Here is a 25,487-nt window from a genome sequence, read left to right as displayed (position 1 = left end):
CTCTGCCAACCAGGCGACGCTGCCAACCGACAAGACGACGCATGTCAGAAGGACGCAGCCCAAGATAGCAACCAATCGTGAAGCGGAACGTGCGGATAGACAGCCGATTAGAAATCAGTAGCATGAAAACGCGGCGGCCATTTGTGACGAGGGAAAAATGCCCACAGAGAGTCGACCTATAAAGAAAGCCTGAGCCAGAACAAACTCATACAGGACATAGCGGCCTTCCCTGTTTACGTGAAGATGCTCTGATACTGATACTAGAAAACTGAATACAAATAGCGAAATACAATACCGAGTTTCCCTGATTAAAAATGGCCGTGTGTGGAAGTTGACAGGGAGTGATGTCGTCGGAAGGTTGGGTGGTGACAGCCAACCAGCATCGATCTCAAATCAGCAAACTCCCACCTTGATATGGAAAGCTGACACTTATCCCCGTACGTAACACCTGAGGTTACGTCCAAAGTGCGGAGGTTCCCTGTCTGGAGAGGAAAGACCACCTCACAGTCTAACCGGTATTCCGGGCACCATGACACAGGGCGGGGGTGGGCCGCATGTGACGTCACATGACAGGTGTACACTGACAGCCACATGGGGGGGTGCAGCTTTTACAACTCATAAAGGGACAAGGTCACAAGAGTCCCCAGGAACCCTCCCCTGTGTTTGGCCTCTGGCTGGCAGGCCATGCTGTGACTTTTAGTTCCACAGTAACTAGGGACAAGAGCCACACATTTCCTAAGGCTGATGCAGGTGATATATTTACTTATGCAAAAAAAACAAACAACAAACAAATCTGGGACAAATCTACCCCTAGAAAAAACATTTTTACATTTTTTTTTATTATTTTTTTTAAGCACTGATGTACTTAAGGTAATCAAGTTTAGAGTCATGAATTCAACACCATGTGAGCAAAGGTGAGAGCTGGACTCTGACTGTGATGTACCACAGTGGAGCCATTGAAGGTCGGACTCGTGTGTTCTACTCTCCTGGAATGTCCAGGAAACTCCACAGTTGGTGGAATTTCCCTCTCATGTTAAAGCAGTCATACGTTTTGTACGCGTGGTTTTATATTTATATCCCTATAACCGGCACCTTACTGGATCTGCATTACATATAATATAACATATAATGTTAATATACATATACACATAACAAAGTAGCAAATAAAATGGCAACGATATAAAAAAAATAAAGAAAGAAAATTTACATGTGCTTCCTGCTGAATAGAAGTACCCTAGGCAGGTGCCTAGTTTGTCTACTTGGTCACTCAGGCCTTCTGAGATACATGTTTATAAATAAAATATTTAATTTTACAGCGACCGGAGATCTTGAGGTGGATGGACCATGAAGGTGAAGGTAATTTCGGTCCTGGAAGACAACTATATGTATCTGGTTATAGAAGAACGTACAAAAGACGCCATTGCAGTTGACGCGTCTATTTCTAAAAAAGTAAATAAAATGTATAGGATCTTTATTTTGACTTTCTGCTCTTATCGTGTATTCTGTGTAAGATTGGGAGAAAATAAATATTGTAATGCCTCTTGCCTTAGTGACATCACTGGTTCCTGGTAAGTTGATGGACTGCATATGTCTGTGTTTATATTCTGTTTTGTTATATAAGCGAGTCGGAAAATTACTTTTGAATATTTTATGCTTCCCACTACACCTTATATTTCTGTGTGTTTCTATGGGGTTAATTTATGATCCAGCGATGAACAAAAATTTCTATGACTAATTATGGTATTGGTAGAGCATCTTATTTTGCCGCTATTGAAGAAGAATTGTCAGCAGAACGATGTTCAGCTCCCCAGCGATGCAGCCTGTCAGCGGTAAGAGCTTTTACAGCCTGTCTTTGGTCTGAAAACGGAGGCCCTGGACTTGGGCCTTCTATTCCCAGATTCATTAACGAAATTAAAAATTAATTAAACGAAATTAATAAAATGTTTTTTTTAAAAAAAAAAAAAGTAAAACAAAAAAAGTAATTGAATCCTTTCAAAGAAAGAATTTATCGAAGTGGATTAAGCCTTTCTTTAAGTATTCCCGCTGGTGATAACAAGGACAGGGGAGGTTAGGAAACCAAAATGCAAGGAAGAAATCCTACGTTTAGTGTTAGGAGATCCTATAAATTAAGCCTAGTCGGGTTTTTATTGACTTGGTAACTAAAGTGATAGATCAGGGTGCATCAGTGGACACAGTGTATTTAGATTTTATTATTATTACCATTTATTTATATAGCGCCACTAATTCCGCAGCGCTGTACAGAGAACTCACATCAGTCCCTGCCCCTTTGGGGCTTACAGTCTAAATTCCCTAGCATACACACACAGACAGGCTAGGGTCAATTTGTTAGCAGCCAATTAACCTACCAGTATGTTTTTTGAGTGTGGGAGGTAACCGGAGCACCTGGAGGAATCCCATGCAAACACAGGGAGGACACAAACTCCACACAGATAAGGCCATGGTCGGGAATTGAACTCATGACCGCAGTGCTGTGAGGCAGAAGTGTCTAAAATAAAATCTAAAATCTAACCACTTAGCCACTGTGATAGTAAAGCGAATCCTTAGATTTATAGATAGTGGAATTGATAAAGGTTTGGGTAAAGGACAGGAGTGTTGTAGTCACTGGAGTAAGCTCATAGGAAGGGCAGGTAACCGATGGGGAACCTCATGGATCAGTCCTGTGTCATTAGTGGTATTAGTTGTGGTCTACAAGGGAAAGTATGTTTTCTGCAGAAGATGGGCCTGAGTCATTAAGGAACGTATCTGCCGATTTTGTGCTTATTGTTCGTAATATCACTCTGCACATGCTCAGAACCGGACGATACAGAACGTTGCCACGTCCAAGTACACTTTGAACGCAAACGACTCTCGCTACGGTCTACAATATCGGGGAGGGAGCGGGTTGGGGAATGGGTGTTGTACAGTAAGGGCGTTTCCATGCAGCCGCATCCAAGTCAAACTCAGACGCACATAGAAGTACGCTGTCTTTCTGACGAATCTCTTGCACCAGCTAGAGGTCTAGTCTTAGTCCCGAATACTAGTGCTGATGGCTGAGTATGCATGCTATAACATGTGTTTGCAATCAGGAGCAACTGTAAAAATGTCTGTTATGTACAGTAGACATTAAGTACACCCTAATGTTTTTCAAGAAACTATTTTTTATTTTTTTTAAATGTCCATGTATAACCATAAATAACTCTAATATTGGCACATATTGTTTTTCTATGCATTTTTTTGAGATTTTATATTCCACATAGGTATTGTACATATCCTGCAGTGTCTGGTCTAGTACAGCAGAGTAAACCTACACCGTAGTCATCTAAGCACGTACCTTTAGATCCGTCCCTTGTTGACTTCGGGAGTACGCAGAACTGAGTTCCGCGTAGTTGAAAACAATTGGTGCTGCGCTCAGTATGAGTGCCTTAATGACTCGGGCCCAATGAGAAGCTTTGTGTCAGGACTGGTGCTCCAGAAGGGGATACATGTGTAGTGATTAACATAAAAGAGAGGAATTGACTAAAGTGTGGAATATTACCGTAAATGCAGAGCCGTAACTAGGGTGGTGCGGACGGTGCCGTCGCCCCGGGCGCAAGCCCAAGTGGGCGCAGCAGCCGCCCGCTACCTAGCCCTATCTTCTGCCTTTTTACCGTCCACACACGGACATCATGAGAGAGAGAGAGAGATTAACTTTCCGCAGTGGAACGCATGTGCGTTCCACCGACAGGAAGTTCGGCATTTGGAACGCAAAGCGTTCCAAATGCCGAACTTCCTGTCGGTGGAACGCACATGCGTTCCACTGCGGAAAGTTAATCTCTCTCTCTCATGACGTCCGTGTGTATTAGTCCCTTTCAGAAGCTGGATGGAATGCTGCAGTCACGCCAGATCCAGGAGTTAATCACCCTCCAATTTATATAGGAGAGGTAACAAGCTCTGCAGATAGAAACCGGACACGGAAAGGGATATACTGCCACTAACTGTAAGTGAACGTTTCCACTATTCCTGGACACCTATGCCAATATTCAGGATTTACAAACATTAGGAGGAATGTTCATTCAGGACATTGTTTATAAATAGAAGCTTTGTGAATTTTAACTGGTTATCATCTTTTAACCATTTCACATGTTTGCCTCAGTGCTGAACACTGATAAGAAATAACTTTCATTACATGTGGTGCATAATATTACAGAGATTTATAAATGTATACAATTGTGTTTTATGTATGGTTTTTTTCTGGACAGAATTGTACATTATGTAAGTTGAATTTAACCAAACATTTGAAGTAATATGTAATTAATATCCAATAAAGGATAATGAATTGTACAATCACAGAGCCCTAAACTATGCGAAATGGATTTTTCTGAATGGCTTAGACATTTTTAAGTAATGTGGCCATTTAACAAAAGTCTAACAGGAGATATCGGAGATATCTTCCTCATTAAGCAAATTATCGCACAATCCAGCAGTCCCCATAATACTCAATGGGGACTGGGGTGTCCCATTGGTCTATATATATATATATATATATATATATATATATATATATATATATCTATATATATATATATATATATATATATATATATATATATATATATATATCTCATGCATTTGCAAATATGTGTAACAGAGTTATTTCAGTAAGGTGCTAGCCACACCCCCACATTAGGTTGGCCACACCCACTTGTAAAATGCCACTCCCACTTAGATGGGGGGCGCCGGTGCCTTGTCTCGCCCAGGGCACTAAAATGTCTAGTTACGGCACTGCGTAAATGTAATATATCAACATGTCTAATAATGCATATAGGACCATGTGTGGCACTCCGGGCACTGTAGCAACATTTGAGGAGGGGCCCAGTAAAGCCGCCCTCCCCTCAATAGAGCTTGTAACCTCTTCTGAGTGTGGTCAGAGCACGCGGCATCCAAAAAAAATCTCTGCTTAGTGTGTCTATGATGTAACCTCTCACCTCCGGCCCGTGTCTGCCGTAACTCCTAAACCCCATATTACGTCCCTGAAAGCAGAACACAGAGGAAAGAGACCTTGGCGTTTTGGGGGTTGGAGGTCAGATGATATGATGGTAACCTCCCACATCGTGCCCACTTCGTTAGTGAAGTGGGTGGGGGTGGGGTTTGGCTACGCGTTTCACAGCGTATTGTGTCATCATGGCCCCACCCCTTGCTGTGATAAGCTGAAAATGGCAATGTTTCGCTGACAGGGCGGGGCCTAATGACACGATTGGCATCTCTTATGGCCATAAAATTCTATGTTTGTATTGTTTTTTGACCTGAACCAATATTCAGAATTACGTAGCCTGTCAATTCCTTAGGAATTAATGATATCACTGAGGCACGAGGCACAAGTTACTGAATATTGGGTTCCGTCCACAAGACGGCTGCCTCTATTGTATTTAGATGACAGGTGCACTGTATTATAGAAAGGAGTGCTTATATCAAATGTACTTATGACGTATATTACAATATTGTCTATAGTCTGCATGAAAGCAGTGCCCAATTATTATAACTAATAGTTGAAGAGTTACTGGTATAATTGGTAGGTAAAAACTTTGCACTAAGCATCAAAAAGACTGTAACAAAATATATATATTAGGGCACGTTTCTAAAATTTGATGCTTGGCTAAAACATTGGGGAACTGCATAATACCGTACGTTAAGCATTTTCATAATTGAGATATCTTATTATTAACATTTATTATTATTATTTTTTTTAGTAATTTGCGCTCTTTGATAGTTCTCCCATTTACTATTGGCATTTCCTCCCTAATGTCAATGCACTTATAAAACATTACCAATACGCAATATCTAAGTCACAGTAAAAGTGCCACTGCAATTTACAATTATTACAACATGCACCATTATTGGGAGAATCCGGTATAAGACCGCGCTATTTCCTGACTGTTGCGCTATACTGCGGTTGCTGACTGCTGAGGAACATGTGAGTTTAATCTCATGTATCATTCAGGACCAATCAGGAAAGCACTCAGACTTTCTGCACATTGATGATGTCACAGAACGTTTATCTGGCGCACAGACTGCTTCTCACGTTCATAAGTACTCGTGATGAGTATTCATAGCTTCCCTAAAGATGACTGACTTCATGTTGGAATGTAACACACAACAAATTTGATCTATATAAGTTTTTGGAAGTCTGCTTAGATATCTTGTGTAGTCGTGTGCAGGCTAAATGTGTCCGATATTTAGACTAGTCCTCATTTTAAAGACATTGATGAAACTTTTTGTGGAATCGTCAAGTCTTTTTTCAGATACTAAGAGCCCTTCTGCCCAATGAAGCTAATAGGCAGAATATTTTTTATTTCGTTGTCTACAACTGACTTGTATTGCTAAGAATGTCTGTGATGATAATAATAATAGTTTCTTTCAGTTATTGGACATTGTGCGGAAAGAGGACGTGAATCTGAAAGCCATCCTGACGACACACCACCACCTGTGAGTACAGCACAGTCCATAGAAGACTTTACCTAGTAAATATCTTACGCTGCCTCTACACGCAGTCATTCCGACGGGGCAAATATGTGTGAGGGTCCAAAACAAGTGCTGATCCTGATGTGATCAAGATCAGTACAATGTTGATTGGGATAGGCGTAAAATGTGTTTGGACATTGAGCTGGGATCTGCACGAATGTGCAGCGATTGCCCTACCGCAATAATTATGCCATATAGGATCTGGCCATTTGGCCCAAGCTACGTGCGGATGGGCCTGTTTGATTGGTTACATGTGTTTGGCCAACGTTGACATAAATCTAGACATTCGGCTCCTGGGCAGATTGAGAGAATCCGCTCATGTGTGGGAACTCTTACCTGTATCTCAGATTCTTTGTCCACCTATGTGCTCGTTAAATGGTTCAGATATGTTTTCTGATAACCCCTGTTCGCTCTTTCGAGGGATCACTCCCGAGGCAACGCGGATCTTGTTCAGCGATTTCCAGAGTTGGCTGTGTATGGGGCAGACGATCGAATCGCTGGGTTAACACACAGAGTTGTTCACAACCAAGTGCTAAAGGTAATGTGTAGAGGCTCTAGATGTGAGAATATTTGATTTCAAGGATCTTGTGACCTTTAAGACACATTTAGATATTTAACTGAACAGGAAATCAGTGCGAGCCTTCTGGACTCTTAGGGATAGGTTTACTAAAGCCTCTAAAATGTAAAAGTGGTGGTGTTGCCCATAGCAACCAATCAGATTCTAGGTATCGTGTTCTAGAATGTACTAACTCAATGATAGCTAGAATCTGATTGGTTGCTATGGGCAACACCTCCACGTTTCCGTTTTAGAGCCTTTAGTAAATCCTAAATCTAGTAAATCCTTTAGTAAATCTAATCCTTACATCCTTTTGTTAATATGTCTTTGTGTAGCTATAACAATCAACAACTTTAAGGGCTAACTGTCATGAATCCTTAATTGAATGATGTCAAGGGGGGTCATAAAATGTTAATTAACCGTTAATTGTAGCATAATTACCTAGTTTTAATGGCTATATCTCACAATGCTATAAATAACAGTGGTACCCTATTACCACCCTCTACACAGCTAACACAAGACAACAACCCTCTGACCAACATTGCTGTGTGACTGATCACACAGCCCACTCAATACTTTTTAGCTTTGTATTCTAACTGGTCCAATGTGCAATATGATGTAGCACATGCCCTTGTGTTTCCAACTCCCATTGTCCCATAGATTGTAAGCTTGAGGGCAGGGCCCTCTTACCTCTCTGTATGTATTACCCAAAATTGTTTTATTACTGTTTGTTCCCAATTGTAAAGCGCTACGGAATTTGCTGGCGCTATGTAAATGATGATATCAACCAAACAACTCTGAATCACAAATGACACATCAATTAATATATAACATTAATTTATTAAGTTGCAAATGATAATTGTTCAACTTAAATGTTTTTAGCTTTCTAAACTGAAGCCTGCAGCAGGGCTGGAGCGTCCGTCATTACGCGTAGCAGGAGCTGGTTTAGGTATGCCTCCAGCTCCTACACGCGGCCCTCCAGCTGCTGGATGCGGCCCTCGTTCTGCTCCGCTTCTGCATCACGCTCTAGCAGGAGATTTATCAATTTCTCCTGCCTTAGATGTTTGTATTTTGAGGGCCGCTCTGGAGGGCTAAGTTGTTCTTCCTCCATTTTCTGGTTCTGCTGGTCTGATTCCATGCCATCGCAATGCTCTTTCTCCTTGCTGTTCCTTGATGTTCTCCAGCTGCATGCAGGGGGTTGTAGATGAGAAGGACAGGGGAGAAGATAGCACAGTAGGGTAGCTGAGAGGGACAGGGGAGAAGGTGGCGCAGGGGGGTAGCTGAGAGGGACAGGGGAGAAGGTGGCGCAGGGGGGTAGATGAGAGGGACAGGGGAGAAGGTGGCGCAGGGGGGTAGATGAGAGGGACAGGGGAGAAGGTGGCGCAGGGGAGGTAATGAGAGGGACAGGGGAGAAGGTGGCGCAGGGGGGTAGATGAGAGGGACAGGGGAGAAGGTGGCGCAGGGGGGTAGATGAGAGGGACAGGGGAGAAGGTGGCGCAGGGGGGTAGATGAGAGGGACAGGGGAGAAGGTGGCGCAGGGGGGTAGATGAGAGGGACAGGGGAGAAGGTGGCGCAGGGGAGGTAATGAGAGGGACAGGGGAGAAGGTGGCGCAGGGGGGTAGATGAGAGAGACGGGAGAAGGTGGCGCAGGGGAGGTAATGAGAGGGACAGGGGAGAAGGTGGCGTAGGGGGGTAGATGAGAGGGACAGGGGAGAAGGTGGCGCAGGGGAGATAATGAGAGGGACAGGGGAGAAGGTGGCGCAGGGGGGTAGATGAGAGGGACAGGGGAGAAGGTGGCGCAGGGGAGGTAATGAGAGGGACAGGGGAGAAGGTGGCGCAGGGGGGTAGATGAGAGGGACAGGGGAGAAGGTGGCGCAGGGGGGTAGATGAGAGGGACAGGGGAGAAGGTGGCGCAGGGGGGTAGATGAGAGGGAAAGGGGAGAAGGTGGCGCAGGGGGGTAGATGAGAGGGACAGGGGAGAAGGTGGCGCAGGGGAGGTAATGAGAGGGACAGGGGAGAAGGTGGCGCAGGGGGGTAGATGATAGAGACAGGGGAGAAGGTGCCACAAGGGAGTAGATGAGAAGGACAGGGGAGAATACATAAATAAATAAAAAAAACAACCAAATAAATCATTGTACATTTTCATTTTTACCACCATAGCCTTTACCTCCCCACTACACTCTCTCAGTTTTTGCTGCTGGATGGAGCACCCTATATCCTCATTTTTTTAAAAAAAATATTTTAATTACTATATAACATTTACTTATTTATATTTCTTCCCTTCTAGATGGGCAGCACAGCAGCCAGCAGTAGATGCAGGCGACTCACTCTCTGTCAGTTCAGCAATGACCGCTCCTCACCTTCTTCTCAGGGGGGGGGGGGGGGGAGCACAGCATCCTGGGAGGGGAGGGGGCGGGTCCTGACAATAACTCTATACACACTGTCTGTCACTGACAGTCTGATTATTGTTCTGCAGCGGCTGGCAGCTGTTTCAATGTGTCGGCAGTGTCTCTAACTGACAGACTAACATCACTGACAGTCTGTCAGACACTGCCACCCTCTACACAGCTAACACAAGGCAACAACCCTCTGACCAACATTGCTGTGTGACTGATCACACAGCCCACTCAATACTTTGTAACCTTTGCATTCTAGTTGGTCCAATGTGCAATATGATGTAGCACGTGCCCCTGTGTTTCAAACTCCCATTGTCCCATAGATTGTTAGCTTGTGAGCAGGGCCCTCTTACCTCTCTGTCTGTATGTATTACCCAGTATTGTTTTATTACTGTTTGTTCCCAATTGTACAGCTCTTCAGAGTTTGTTGGCGCTATATAAATAAATGATGATGATGATATCAACCAAACAACTCTGAATTACAAATGACACATCAATTAATAAATGACATTAATTTATAAATCTTATGATTCCTAGCAAATTCAGGAAGCGGCAACAGAAATTTAAAGTACAATGTCTTTATTTTGGCAAAGTAGGGACCAGGCAGAGGTCAGGGAAACGAGAGGTCTTCTTTCTATTTAGAAAGATGTCCCAAGCAGTTCTGGAGCGGTCGTCATCACGCGTAGCAGGAGCTGGTTCAGATATCCCTCCAGCTCCTGCACGCGGTTCTCCAGGTGGCGTAGATGGGCTGCCCGCTCTTCATCTCCTCCTTCTCGTTCAAGTATTAGTTGGATCAATTCCTCCTTACTAAGGTGCTGGTATGTGGAGGCAGTTTCTGGAGGGGACAGATGGTTTTGCTTGTTGTTATCTAGCGCTAGCTCCTGGGGATCTTCTTGCAGTTCTGCCTTATTTTTGCTGGTTTTTGGGGTTCTGTATCTTCCTAGCTGCCACCATTTATTTCCCCTGCGGGGTGTCCAAGGTTCATACTTGTCATAGTAGGTGTGGCTGCCGTTGACGCACAGATATTTTGGGTCTGGCTCGGTGTTTTTACCCCTTAGGGTCTCCCACATCCTCCTTAGTCGACTTTTCTTTTGTATATCTCTCTCCATTTTTCCTGTTCAATATCTAACCCAGCAGCAGGAGTGGTGACCTTTATATACAGGGGGCTGCATTGTTGCATGGGGCTATTATGATGCATTGTACTGATGTCATCTCTATACCTCACCAGGCAGTGAGGCTGAGTACACAGCTCCTGGATATATTACACAGAGTACAGCAAGGCCATATTCACATAAGTGCAACACAATTGTATATGGAGGCATTTCAGGATGTATTTTTTGTGGGTGCTGGAGGCTGGTGAATGTGATGATGACTGTTAGCAGCGCTATTCAGCAGCTTCTGATTGGCTGATTCTGTATTGACCCCTCCAGCTGATGGTACTTCATTGGTTAGCAATGGGGCTACTATATATATATATCTATAATATAAATGTCTAGTGGCGTGTGTTAGTCTGTCTGTGTGTGGAAAAAATAAAACCAACCTGCAGCGCCACCTGCTGGGCGGAGTTATACACTGACCTACTAAATTCTTAGTGTGTGTGGGAAAAAAAATTCAGAAATTTGGTATACTAAGATGTTTTTAATTTGTTAATTTAATTTGTTAATTGTTAAAAGTGTTTATAAAGATTTAAAAAATATATATATATATTTCTTGACAGTTGGGAGTGGTTGGTGGTTGCCGGGGGTGACAGTGGGGAGTGGTTGGTGGTTGAGGCCTGGGCTATGGCCCAAATGCATGACAAGAACCTTTTTAACACCTTAAGTAGCTTGATTTGACAAGAATGCATGAGTATCATGCACGGGTTAACTTGTGTGTATATATATATATATATATATATATATATATATATATATATATACATACACATATATATATATATATATATATATATATATATACACACACACCGTTTTTGTGTGTCTTTTACTGTATACATTCAGAATGCCAATGTGTCAACCTTTACGTAAGCCACATAGACTTTCCACATGGACATACAATGTCTGCAACCTGTGATCTTTATGTTGAGCTCTGTTTGTGCACCTCTCAACAGCGGGTGAAGATAGAGGAGCTCAGAGTGTTCTAATCATCCCTAACTTTTACTATATACAAACCACCCAGCTAGCAGCCAACACTCATATCCCACATAATATTCCAGCACCATTATCCCAATGTCCCCACACCAACCAGTGCCCTCACATAGTAGCTTGTGGCTGATCTACCCATTAAGCCTCAAATATTCATATTCACATACGTCATAATTGATGGAACTTCTGCTTTAGAATGAGAGAGGTTGATAATGCTTTTAGTGAAACATATTGAACCAAACTAGCCTTTATTTAATAAGGGTAAACACATAATTTCATGACGCTGTGTTTGGGTAATGTAATGATCCCATTGTTTTATTACCGTGTTTGTTCACAATTGTGAAGCGCTACGGAATTTGCTAACGCTATATAAATATTTGTTGATAATGGCCCCTGTGACCACCCAGTTGTGGGGGACTGAGGTCAAATTGTGGGTATATTTTTACACAGTCAGTGAAATAGTTGAATATGCAGTACAGTTCTGGGCACCACTCTATAAAAAAGATAATTTGGAACTAGAAAGGGTTCAGAGAAGGGCGACAAAATTGATAAAGGGTATGGAGTCATTAAGTTATGAGGAAAGGTTAGCCAGTTTAGGCATGTTTACTTTAGAAAAGAGGCGTCTAAGGGGAGATATGATTACTATGTACAAATACATTAGGGGTCAATACAGAGAGCTTTCATGGGAACTTTTTATCCCAAGGACCATACACAGGACACGTGGTCATCCCCTAAGGTTAGAGGAGAGGGAATTTCACAACCAGCAAAGGAAGGGGTTCTTTACAGTAAGGGCAGTCAAGATATGGAATTCATTGCCAGGGAAGGTTGTGATGGCAGATTCAATAGATATGTTTAAGAAAGGGTTAGACAAATTTTTAGCGGAAAGGTGTATCCAGGGATACGACCGTTAATTTAAAATGAAGGATAGTAGTGGATATAGGGTAAAAATAGGACTGTAATATTGAGTCTGGGGGGATTTTCAAAATTGAAACAGATGGGCGGTTGCTTACTCTGGATTAATTTCAAATATAAGTGCAGGATCGCAGGAGATCCAAAATAGGTTGAACTTGATGGACTGGTGTCTTTTTTTCAACCTCATCAACTATGTTACTATGTTACTATGTTTAAATATTGATAATTTTAATGTAAAAGAGATGTAATTAAATTTCAGAGCCACATCAACTGATCAAGCAGAAGTAAATTCACATACTACTTCTCTGCATGGCTCCCTCACGTCTTATCCTGTGACATCCCCACCATCATCATGGGTGATTTCAACATCCCTATTGCTAATCCACGTTCCAATGCTGCTTCCAAACTACTCTCTCTAACATCCTCACTTGACCTCTCCCAGTGGATTGAATCCGCTACTCATCAGGATGGCCACTGTCTTGATCTTGTTTTCTGTAGACTATTCTCATTTTCTCATTTCCTTAACTCTCCTTTCCCCCTCTCGGATAATCACCTTATCAGCTACTCGCTCACCCCCAGTTCTTTACTCTCCCCACTGTCCAAGCCTCCTCACACCCGCAGGAATATCAACTCTATTGATTTTCAACAGTTTTCCACCTCTATCCAACACCTTCTCTCCCCAATTTCTACATTCTCCTCCCCTGATATGGCAGTTCCTCATTTTCACCAAATCCTGGCAACTGCCCTTGATCAAGTGGCTCCAGCGACTCTACATACTCCGCGTAGACTTCGTACTCAACCGTGGCACATTAAAGTAACACGAACTCTACAAAAACTTTCTCGTAAAGCAGAACGTCACTGGCGTAAATCTTGTACCTCTAATGATTTCATCACATATACTGATATCTACCACTCCTATAGAAATGATCTGTACACTGCAAAACATAACATACTGCCAATCTCTCATCTATGCTCAGGCTTCTAACCCCAAACGCATTTTTAACACATTTAAATCTCTTTTCAATCCTCCCACCCCAAGCCCTCCGACCAGCAGCAGTGCCCAGGATCTTGCTTCCTATTTCAAGGGCAAGCTGCCGCAAGTAACGTGGCAGCGTGTAACAGTACTCCCCCCTTGAGGAGGGGTTAAAGACAAACTACAACCTGTTTATTCAGAAATTGTTTGGAAAAGGCCTTTTTCAGTTTTTCAGCGTGTAAATTGTTTGCATGGATCCAAGATCTCTCCTCAGGTCCATAACCTCTCCAATGGTTTAAATAACGGATTTGGCCTCGTCCACTTTTTGAGTCCAAAACTCTTTCCACAATGAACTATTGGTGCCGTCGATATCCACTGGAGGAGGTTTAGCAGAGAGACTGGACCCATGTTTTTTAGAAAAAATTAACAGGCTTGAAAAGAGAGCAGTGAAAAGTGATTGCTGATAACCTTGGATGGACCAATGTATATAGGACCAAATTTTCTACGAGGTTAATGGAGTCTGATGTTTCGGGTGAATAACCAGACCCTATCTCCCACCTTAAAGGTACATGTCCTACAGTGTTGGTCTGAGAAGAATTTTACCAAACATAGGAAACTCCCTGGCGCTAAAAATCATATATGGCAAACCAGGTAATGCTGTTATGGTGCCCTCCTGTTAGGGCCAATTGTTTGTGGTTGTGTTTATAACTATGACTTGCAGGTTTCAATATTTTAAGAATTCCATTTCTTTAGGGGGTCTATGAACTTTCTCCTTTGCTTTAATTATTATTATTATTATTATTTTATTTATATTTTTTATATTGATTATTGCACCTAATTATTCTTTCATATTATTTATGTGTGATTAAAGGATTATATTTGGTTCTTGGTTTACCATATATGACTTATAGCTCTGGGCAGTTTCCTATGTGTTTGGCACATTTCTTTTAGAGGATTAGGGATCCCCTCTTTCTTCTCCCCTATTTCTGGCAGCTTATACATCTTTCACAGACATTTTCTTTTTGAGAAGAGTTTTGAGCAGAAGGATGCTTGTAACAAGGCTGAATGAACCTTTCGCCAAACAGATTTAAAATGTAGAGCGGAATTACGTACTTCAGGGAGATTACTCGGCATGAGATGATCCATGGAATTCCCTCTCGGTCGCTGACCAAACACACAAATGAATGAAGTTGTATTAGAAGAAGAATGACAGGAGTTGTTGTGAACTCTGCCCATGGTAGATATTCTCTCAGTCTGACCGTTAGGGTGATAGTCAGAGGATAGACTTAAATTTAAACCCAAATGAGAGCAAATATACCTTCAGAACTGAGCAACAAATTTAAAACCATAAAATCCATGGAAGTTTAGATCCAGGGTTTACTGGGAACTGATAGCGGCAAGAGTTGACCAGAAGGAATATTCCTAGTAGTTTTCTTTCCACAACCCACAATAGAGGCTGATTCAGCTAAAAGCAATAGAACAAGGATGACTTATAAGAAAATAGACTGCATGTGTATATCACCAAGAGGGACAGCATCGTTGGGGGATAGGCACTATCGCTTGGACTGTTTGAGACCTCTGAGACAATACTAAAAGTATTCACTGAATACACTGTTTTTTATTTTTACTTTTTTTGCACCATATGGGTTAAGGTGTATTACGGTACATATTTTGCGTATTGAATGGATTACACTATGTTGCTTTCATGGTTTTTTGTTTACATGCTGATTAATAAGATCTCGGAAGCAAGAAAAGAGGAAAAAGAATCACCTGACACGTCACAACAGTGAAAATATAAATATTTTTATTTATTATTTTTTTATTTAGTTTATGTTGCACTTTAAAGTTTCTGACAACGCTGAATTTTTTAAAAACTTTTTTACTATATTTTGTTAGTCCTTGAAATGTGGTGAGATTTCTAAATGGAGGTTCAGCTGCAGTCAGTTGGAGCGCTGTGAGAATTTACGCACATTCCTTTTCTTCACAAATCCCACAAGACAAGACAAATTCTTTTACATTGTGTTCCACTGATGGCCGCCAGACTGAACGAGATAACCAGTGTTTTGAAAATACCAGGTAGTATAAGCGGTGATGGCTTGTAAAGGCAAGTTTGCCTTTAGAAGCTATCGCCGCTTTAAATTTTAGCTGCAAAGTCGCCGATTTCCGGCAAGTTGAAAAAACCAGACGTTCATACATTTACCCCCAGGAATCAGACTTGAACCCCTACATACTATTTTGCACGCAGCGGCTAGATTGATTTTCCTTACAAACTGTTCTTCCTCTGCTGAGCCACTCTGTCAGTTTCTACATTGGTTGCCTGTTTTTCAACGAATCTAATATAAAATTCTTCTACTAACATACAAGGCTGTCAACAATATTGCACCGACATACATCTCCCAGCTCAACACCTCCGTTCTGCACAAGATCTGCATCTCTCTTCCACTCTCATCACAACCTCCCATTCCCGGGTACAGGACTTTTTTCAGGCTGTACCCACTTTATGGAATTCCCTCCCTCGCACAGTAAGACTTTCCTCTAGTCTTCAAACCTTCAAGCGTTCTCTGAAAACCCACCTCTTCAGACAAGCTTATAATATTCCTCAGGCACCCTCTTAATCTCCCTAGGTTACCCTATTACCACCCTCTACACAGCTAACACAAGACAACAACCCTCTGGCCAACATTGCTGTGTGACTGATCATACAGCCCGCTCAATACTACTTTACCTTTGCATTCTAGCTGGTCCAATGTGCAATATGATGTAGCACGTGCCCTTGTGTTTCCAACTCCCATTGTCCCATAGATTGTAAGCTTGTGAGCAGGGTTCTCTTACCTCCCTGTCTGTATGTATTACCCAGTATTGTTTTATTACTGCTTGTTCCCAATTGTAAAGCGCTACAGAATATGCTGGCGCTATGTAAATAAATGTTGATGATGATGATGAAGCATTCTACATTATATATGCAGCAGTCATGTCAGTAGTAGTATACTAGATGGTTAATGACTCCCTTCATTTAATTAGCACCGTGTAGGAAGACCATAGGTTAACCTAATTACCCTAAAGCCTCCGCAGAGATGTCTGACTCTTTCACACTATCTTTTGCATCATTTGCATGTTTGCGGTTAATTGCATTTTGACCTGACTGGCCTGGTATTATGTTGTAGCTCTAACTGACCATATTTCTAAGGGCCCAGAAATATTTTTGTGGATGCAATAAGGGGTGTAGCAATAGAGGGCGCAAGGGGTGTGGAGGCTGTGGGGGCCCAGAGATGAGGTTCACCCCCCCCCCTTCTCTGCTCTCAATAGAGTCTTCCTCTGAGCGGCACTTGGGCATTGGGACTGGGAGGTGCAAACATCATTGCTGGCCCACTACCCAAATTTTACTATTGGGCACAACAGTGCACTGTTCCGCCTCTGGATACGACTGTAGCCAATGTTCAGAGCAAAGCTGAACTGTGTCGTGTATGAGGGCAGTGACGATCGTGTAGAGACCTTAGTTAACCCCCCCCCAAAAAAAAAACCCCCAAGAAATTTAACAGAATAATAAAGCAAGTATTCATCAAACGTTTACAAACCAATACATTAACGTGCTCTGTTGTGGAAAAGTTCTTTAATATCAAGGAAAGGAAAAGATGGGTTTGTTTGATATACAGTAATGTACAAATTCTGTTAAAACACAAAAAATTAAATTCATGTATTTGGTATCTATATACTGTACATTTGTTGCCATAACCAGAGAATACCAGTTTATTTGAATACGCTAATTTGGGGGTTCTGTTTATCGGACGGGTCGCACTGACCGCCATAGACTGTTCCACAGACCATGTGATTGCAGCTATTTTGTCTCAGCAGTTTGGGGATATAAATGTAAGATGCCTGTTCACACCGTGCCACACTTCAGGCCACATCTGCTTCTATATGTGGGAGGACGGGTGCCCAGATGCCCCTGCGCTCTTCTCAGGTAACCCCCCCGTTCTGCCAAAATGTACTGCGTGAGCTACCTTACCGCGTCCTTCTAATCAGTCCACGGTTTATAGCGGTGTACTGATCTTCTTGTGGACTATGCTTTAAAAGTGACCGGTTAATTAAAAACTATTTAAGTGGTCACAGAAATCCAAATATTAGACAATTGGCTTTAAAATATACCCATGTCATGCACACAGTGGAGGCAGCCATTTTGTATGCTGAACAAGTTAGAGCTGAGAATGCTCACGAAGAACCAGGGGTGTAGCATGTGATCACCAGGGCCCCCTAGCAAAATTTGGGGGCCAGGCGATGTGTTTCCATCCCGCGAAGGATGGTACATACACGGCGCCCAAATAGGGTTTCACTGCTCATGCTCAGGCCCCTGTTCTTGTAGAAGAGCAGAGAGGGGGTTGGCAGCCCACACACACACAAACACACCTCCAGGCCCCATCGACAGTGCACCTCTAGTGGATTGATAGACTTTATTCTCATTCATGGGTTCAACCCATAAAATGGCTGCCTCCACTGTATGTAGATGGATTTCCACCTCTTCAGGCAAGCTTATAATATTCCTCAACTACCCTCTTAACCTCACTACACTACCCTATTACCACCCGTTATACAACTACCCCTTGACCAACATTGTTGTGTGACAGGATCATTTAGCTTATGAGTCACTTTTACCTTTGCAGTCTGGCTGGGCCGACTGCAAATGTAGACTTAACTTCATGTGTCAAACTCCCATTGTCCAATAGATTGTAAGCTTGCCGGCAGGGCCTTCTCACCTCTTTGTCTGTTTTACTCCGTTTGTTTATTAGTTTACTATGTTTGTCCCCAATTTTAAAGTGCTACGGAAAATGTTGGCGTTATAGAAATAAATGATGATGACTGGATCTCGACTTGTGTGCTTGACATGCAGTTCTCATGTGTCTTCAGTGTGTTTAATCTGCTTCCCATACATTACCAACAGTCACAATGGCTCTATTCACACGTTTGTATTGTGCTGTCACTTTGGTGTGTTGCATTTTTCATTAACACATTTTATAATTCATTCAGTCGAACGGTGACACAGTGATTCTACTTACCCTTCACTATACCCTCTACGAGCTGAACGCTGTTTAGGAACTTGGTGATGATTTACCCGCTATCAGAGACTAATATAATAACTATTTTCTTCCCCAGGTGACACCCTGTTCATCGGAGGCTGCGGTCAGTTCTTTGAAGGCACGGCCGAGCAAATGTACAAGAATCTGCTTGACACTCTGGCCTCACTGCCCCCTGAGACGGTACGTCACTGCGGATACTGCGGCCGCTTTACTGCAGCTGTAGATGCATCCTGGCATTTTTATAAGATTGACCTAAGTGTACGCGGGCAGGAGAAACAGCTATTCTGATTGGAGGGCCAGGGACGAGCAACACTACTCTTACGAAGATTTTCTTATTGCTATATTTGACAAGTGAGGTCTATATCTGTCACACTAATACCCATTTAGTGACTGCATAATATAAATTATCTATGCGGTCTTTGCCACCTTCCATCTAGCTAAAATACTTATTTACACACTGTGTGCCCGAGGGAGGGAGGGGGGTGGTGAACCAATTCTCTATTACTAGGAATGATCCGCAGTATCCTCCGCCGGTTCTACAGAAACATAAGAAGTGACAAAAATATTGATAAGAGTTTTGCTTTGGAGCGATATATGGAAGAAGAACTTTGGAAAACTAGAGTTAGTAGTACTTCAGTGTCGTCCAACTGTGGTACATTGACCGATCTGCATTATCACCTCATCAAATACTTAGAAATGAAATATAACAGAGTATATTTTAGTTATCGGGAAAGGAAAGTGGGCACTACATAGCCATTTATATTGGAATATATTATAAAAACAAATATATTTGATCTGTGTAGTACAGGATGAGTTGAACGTAACATTCCATGGCTGTAAGAACAGCTGTTACTCAGAGAGTAATAATGGTGGTAATCGTTTTTACGATTACCACTATTCCGACATGGAGAAGCCCTACAAAGAAAATCCGACATGATGAAAAACTGATTGGATAATAAACACACAGTTTAAAGCGGCAATGTCGGGTTAAGTGTTTAAACACTTGACCTTAGGGGTCCCCACATTGCCGCTTTAAATTTCTATTGACAGACGGCGCGATGACGTCAGCCTGCTGTGCCGAGCACTTGTCCAATCGGAATCACTTGCTGTCAGCATCGTGCTCCCATCGGAGATCTCCAGCGTCGAGGTGAAGGTAAGTCTGTTTATTTTCCAATCGGTTTTTCATAATTTCGGATTCTCTTTGTAGGGCTTCTCCATATCGGAGTAGTGAACATCGGTAAAGCGTACCCAACCCGAGTAATAATGCGTTAGTTGCTCATAGGCTGTGATGTCACATTAAGAGAAATCAAATCATCATGGAAACTTCTAGTCGGCAAAGGCTGACGTTTTATTACCGATGTAAGTCAGTATAATGTTACCGTTTGTGGCGTTTGAAAGAGATGTATTTTTAGTGTAAAACTAAGTTTTAATATGAATTATTTTTTTTTTAGATGTTTTGTTCCATTTTAAGGCTAGCTGTGATTGTAAATTTCCATTATCAGAGCTATTATTATATTTTATATAATATTCCATTCACTAACTAATGTATTTAGGGAAAACAGTAATACTACACGTGGCAGATGTTTTGAGTGTACACCTCAGTTGAGGTATCTTCTCGGCGACCAGTCAGACGTATGTCGACAATTGTTTAACAGGCATCGTTTTAAAATGACTACACCGCATAGTGAATGGAATACATCTAAATGAAGTAGGTTCAGAGGAAATGTGAGGAAACATTACTTCACAGAAAGGGTAGTGGATAAGTGGAATATCCTCCCTACTGAGGTGGTAGAGGCTAATACAGTAGAGCAATTTAAACATGCTTGGGACAGATATAAGGAGATCCTTACAAGAACTAAGGAGCAAATGGGGTTTTGGGCTACCCCAGGTTAAATAAATGGGCAGACTAGATGGGCCAAGTGGTTCTTATCTGTCAAATTCTGTGTATCTATGTTTCAGATACCCTCAGGTCTGTGCATTGTATACGATTGTATCTGTACAGCAGCGGTCATACCTACGGGCAACGAAAATAGAATTAACTGAAGGCGGAGTTCCCCTTTAACCTTGATCAGCTTATGCCTGTTACAAGAAGGATTTATTTGTTTTTACCTGTTGCCTCTCTGTAGAAAGTGTTTTGTGGCCATGAATACACGGTGAGAAACCTGAAGTTTGCATTAAAGGTCGAACCGGACAATGAACATGTAAAGGAGAAACTGTCCTGGGCCAAGGTGGGTATTTACCCCAAGTGTTTCATATAACCAGTAAAGATGGATATATGGCCCCAATGTTCTATATTATTAGCATCTTTTCTTCTATTAACAGTGTCTGTATTTACATAGTAATGCTTTATAATTGAATAGCAAACACAGATGAATTAGGCTACCCTGTCTCTCCCCTTACATATTACCAGCATATACTCTGTGCATTCCACCAATCAGCTGGTGTTCTCTGCACACCCCTCACCTCCCACGCTGTGACTCCAGACATTTATTTATTATTTACTTATTATGCTTTATTTATGTTTATGGTTTTTTTAAAGCTGTATCTGTAATACATACATTGGTGCCTTTGAAATGACGTGTTCAAAACACTGACCCGAGACAACATCTGTGTTGATTTTATTTTTATTATTAAGTTTACAAAAGTTTCTCCTAATCAAGTTTATGGCCCAGTGATATTGTGCACCCAGAGCGTCCTGTAGAAAGAGATAGTGAGCTGCGAAGGGGTCTGCCCCAGCCAGATCACTCGGAGATACAGTTGTAAGACCATACTTCCCAACAATTGTAATTCTTAAGCGGGACATGGCCACACTCCCACTGAGTCTGAAGAAGCGCTAGGCCACCCCCAACCCCTGGCATTGAATTTATGCAGGCTCCAGAGCACCCGCTCACTGCCATGGACTAGGACACACCTCCCGACTTCCTCAGCTCCCGACAAATGTGCCGACCGCGGGACGGTCCCCTCAAATCGGGAGAGTACTTAGTCGTTTTGTGCCCTGTGGGCATATAAAGTGTCTGATCGACACAGATGGACAGGCGGCACAAGAAGTGGGCAGCTATGATAGAATCATAGATAATTTTATGGCTCTTTGGTTGGTAGTCCACAATATGACCATGTATTTGTTGCTATGGAAACATGAAAAGTCTCCGTTTTTATATTTAAAATTACACGGTTACATTTTTTCGGATGTCCTTATGCAAATAAAATCACCATAGCAACACGAGACCACCAGGACAGGCGACCTGTTGTCCCTGAGGTGCCTGTAGATCTTGCCAGGAGTTGTAGCTGAAGAACAATGTGAGATTGGCAGGTGCCCCACCTTCTGTATCCTTATATCACTGTACGTAACAATTACGCAGCGCTGCATAGCGTGTCACCGCTTTACGGATAATTGATGAAACTGACAGTGTCTTTTTATTTTCCAGGCTCGAGATGATGATGACATCCCCACCGTTCCCTCCAGCCTGGAAGAAGAATATCTTTATAACCCATTCATGAGAGTAAGGTGAGCAGTACAAATGACATGTGCAACTCTTAATATACACTCTGCTGTTCATATTTGAATGCGCTGATTGGCTACAGGCTGTTCTGACTCCTCCCACCTCATCTACCGCTCAAGTGCGTGTATCCAGATTTGAAAAATGAACCCAGTAGGTTCTCTGACGGTATTCCCATGCACCTGAAATAGTTTAGCACCGTATTGATTGCTCAGGGTCACCGCAACCTTTGTACACAGCTGCCTGAGCGCCATGGTGTGTAAAATGATAAAAGGTTAATCTTTGAACTTAGGACTTTAGTAGGAATTTACAAACAGAGCAAGTAGTTAAGACTTTCATCTAAGTAGCAGATTTACAACATGGCTACTATAAAATATATATCCATCTTATATATTCATCTACATTTGTTACTGCTTCTATATATGTGCGTGTATGTATATTATCTTTATGGTGATTGCAGAGAAGAGGCTGTTCAGAAATTCACAGGCAAGACGGACCCAGTGGAAGTTACCAGGGTTTTGCGGAAAGAAAGGGACGAATTTAAAAAGCCAAAAGATCGACTGCCAATCCCAGCTCTCCTTGCCTATCAGTGGGGTCTTCTCAACCAATCATCGTCAGCACCAAAATAGCACCAGATGGTGGCCTGACACAAGGACACACCAACAGAGGGTCCATAAGAACTGGAAGCAACACATGGCCCTTTGTGTTAAATAACATTTTTCATTTTAGTATCTGCTTAGAATGCCTCAAGACAACTATATGAACATATATATACAAAATGAACGAAAAACTAAATGACTGTCTATGAAAATCAAGTCAATGACTATAGAACAATCGTTGCTTATACTCTATAAGAGAACTAAGCCTTTGTTGCAAGCAGAGGTTTCTTCCAAGTGGGATTAATAAACAGGCGGTTCTACCGTTGCTTGCAATGCATGCTGGGGCTGAAATCTATAGCTGCTGGTAGCTCATTATGTCACAAAGAGCAACGGATGCTAAAAAGAAAAAAAAAGTTAAAGTTATGGGATCTCATATTCAGAAAGAAAAAGAAGTAAATTCTTGCTGGTTCTGGGCCAGTGGTCAGTCACTGCGAGGAGCACTGCAACATAATTTAATGAGGAGAGAATGGCCCAAAACAGTGTGGGGAAAGACGGGTGTAAATTAGTATACGGTAGGCATTGTTTATAAAAAAAAACAAGTCCAAGCATCCAGGATAATAGATCCCATTACTCCAATTATAATGGGGACCTTTAGTTATCATACAAAATAATACCAGCCAATGTTAAATTGAAAATGAGCAAAGCATGCTGGTACCTTTCATTAGACATTACATCAATATACTGTATAAAGCTATTGCTATTTTTAGTGTACGGGCCCCTTTAAATCTTAGGTATGTTATAGAGAATGCTGTTTTCTTCTGATCCCCCTAATATTCCGCCAGTCATCCAGTGCACAGAACAGTTGCATCTCTATATGTGAAAGTGTGACCGTCCTGCAGTGACCTGTCCATTGCTGGACCATCTCAGACTACACATGGCGGTATATTTAGTAAACTGCAGGTTCGATAAAGTGAAGATGTTGCCTATAGCAACCAATCAGATTCTAGGTATCATTTATTTAGTACATGCTACAAAATGAAAGCTAGAATCGGATTGGTTGCTATAGGCAACATCTCCACTTTTTCAAACCCGCAGTTTAGTAAATATACCCCTTGGTCATTACCCCTTGGTCTGTTCCAGTTGGTGGAGATGACGTTACATTGCCAGTAGATAGAAACTGGGAACTAGGTGTGTATACAGAGAACACAGAAGGCATTTCAATGATAAGTAGATAATTACAACTATTTTAATGTGCACTGCACTTTGTTTTATTTTTGGGGAGGGTGCCTGTATAATGCACTAATAATTTGTAACAAAGTCTATATTATAACCAAGTTATCACTTGCACTTTGGGTTTTGATGCAAAATTGAAACATCATGACTGAGAATGATAGCAGGATGTGGCTGCTAAACATGTCTGATAATAAATCTCATGTAATAAATAATCTTATTGTGGGGCAATTATGAAAATTGGTGCAAAGGAAAGTAGAATGTTGCGTTTCCTAATGCAATTTAAGAACTGTAAGAGAATGTCTGATTATATGAACATAACCACCTCTTTCCTCTGGACTAGTTCTTTATCAATATCCCGCAACAAGTGGTAATTTATCTATAATTACTCTTTTAGCACCTTATGTACAAGGTTTTGTTTGTGCTTTACCTAATCCAATAATCACTTGTAGCCATTACTTGGTCTGACCATTGGTCTTTGAGAAACAGGCCAATTACATGTGAGTAATAATGAAGGAAAACATCTCGACAACTTGTTTTTAATGACTAATATTCATTTTGATGTCACTATTTTTGATTAACGTAAGTATCAGAACATCGCAGGTGTTTTTTGTTCCATAAAATTAATTAAATAAACTATAACTTCACCCAAAACTGAAAAAAAGTTTTGTATTGAGTGTGATGAGACCTCCCTTCCGTGCGCCATTCACTACAACCACTATGATCCCCGTCCCACACCACGCGTTTGTCTCCAGCCTTACAGTGGAATAACAACATTTAACTCCCTGTATCAAAAATGCTGACAACACATATTACAATATAACATCTGACATCCGCAGTTGGCCCAATCCAATTAACAGGAAGTTCATGGGGGCTGAGGGCGTCAACATCCGCTCAGATTGTTTCGGTCAGCTCGAGCAGGAAGAGAGTTGAGTTGCTCTGTTGGGACTTTTATATCCATTGGAGACTCTGGCAGATGGAGCATGGACGGAAACTAAGGGCTAGATTTACTAAACTGCGGGTTTGAAAAAGTGGAGATGTTGCCTATAGCAACCAATCAGATTCTAGCTGTCATTTATTTAGTACATTCTACAAAATGACAGCTAGAATCTGATTGGTTGATATAGGCAACATCTCCACCTTTTCAAACCCGCAGTTTAGTAAATATACCCCTATTTGTTTTTCCTTTATCTCATCAAATTCCAATTTTGAGTTTTGGGTTAAGTTATCCTTATACATATATATGTTATATGCTTATTATGTGTTTCTTCAATGACACGTTTAACAAGTTGGAGGAATTAACTTTGCTTTGTTTAATGTTCCGTTAATGCTCTGAAAAATAGCTGATATTCTCTTTATCCAGATTCTATATATTAGTCATAGGATGAGTTACTGTAGAATGTAATTACATTCTGGAGAACCAGCGTAAATCTTAATTTTAAAATAAAATGTTCATTCTAGGGATAGAAGTGTACTGTTCAGAAAAATGTATGATTTCTTTTCCTTTTGCAAGATATAAAATTGCTTATGATTTTTCAGGGAAGATAGATCGCTAAAGACCTATAAAAGTATATAATGTCATTGTTTACACAATAAAAGTTTCATATCAA

The 25,487-nt window shown here is 41.6% G+C and overlaps 1 protein-coding gene across 3 annotated transcripts; it reads left to right on the top strand.

The window, feature by feature from the left end:
• The first annotated feature begins 278 nt into the window (after nt 1-278).
• LOC142097446 (hydroxyacylglutathione hydrolase-like protein) lies at nt 279-25,487 on the top strand. Of its 3 annotated transcripts, none has more exons than XM_075179286.1 (9): nt 293-515; nt 1,317-1,356; nt 6,398-6,462; nt 6,919-7,036; nt 17,332-17,440; nt 18,628-18,731; nt 20,678-20,779; nt 21,977-22,056; nt 22,509-25,487. In XM_075179286.1, exons 2-9 carry the CDS (start codon nt 1,345-1,347, stop codon nt 22,675-22,677), a joined length of 759 nt encoding a protein of 252 aa, XP_075035387.1. In that variant the 5' UTR covers nt 293-515; nt 1,317-1,344; the 3' UTR covers nt 22,678-25,487. The 3 variants fall into 3 exon arrangements, with proteins under 3 accessions (XP_075035388.1, XP_075035387.1, XP_075035386.1); XM_075179285.1 differs by having other exon boundaries at nt 1,317-1,449; XM_075179287.1 differs by lacking the exon at nt 17,332-17,440 and having other exon boundaries at nt 279-515; nt 1,317-1,449; nt 6,388-6,462.

This window comes from Mixophyes fleayi, chromosome 7 (assembly GCF_038048845.1).
Source record: "Mixophyes fleayi isolate aMixFle1 chromosome 7, aMixFle1.hap1, whole genome shotgun sequence".
Classification (NCBI taxonomy): domain Eukaryota; kingdom Metazoa; phylum Chordata; class Amphibia; order Anura; family Limnodynastidae; genus Mixophyes; species Mixophyes fleayi.
The sequence above is the reverse complement of the archived record's forward strand: the minus strand, read 5'-3'. Positions and strand labels throughout refer to the sequence as shown.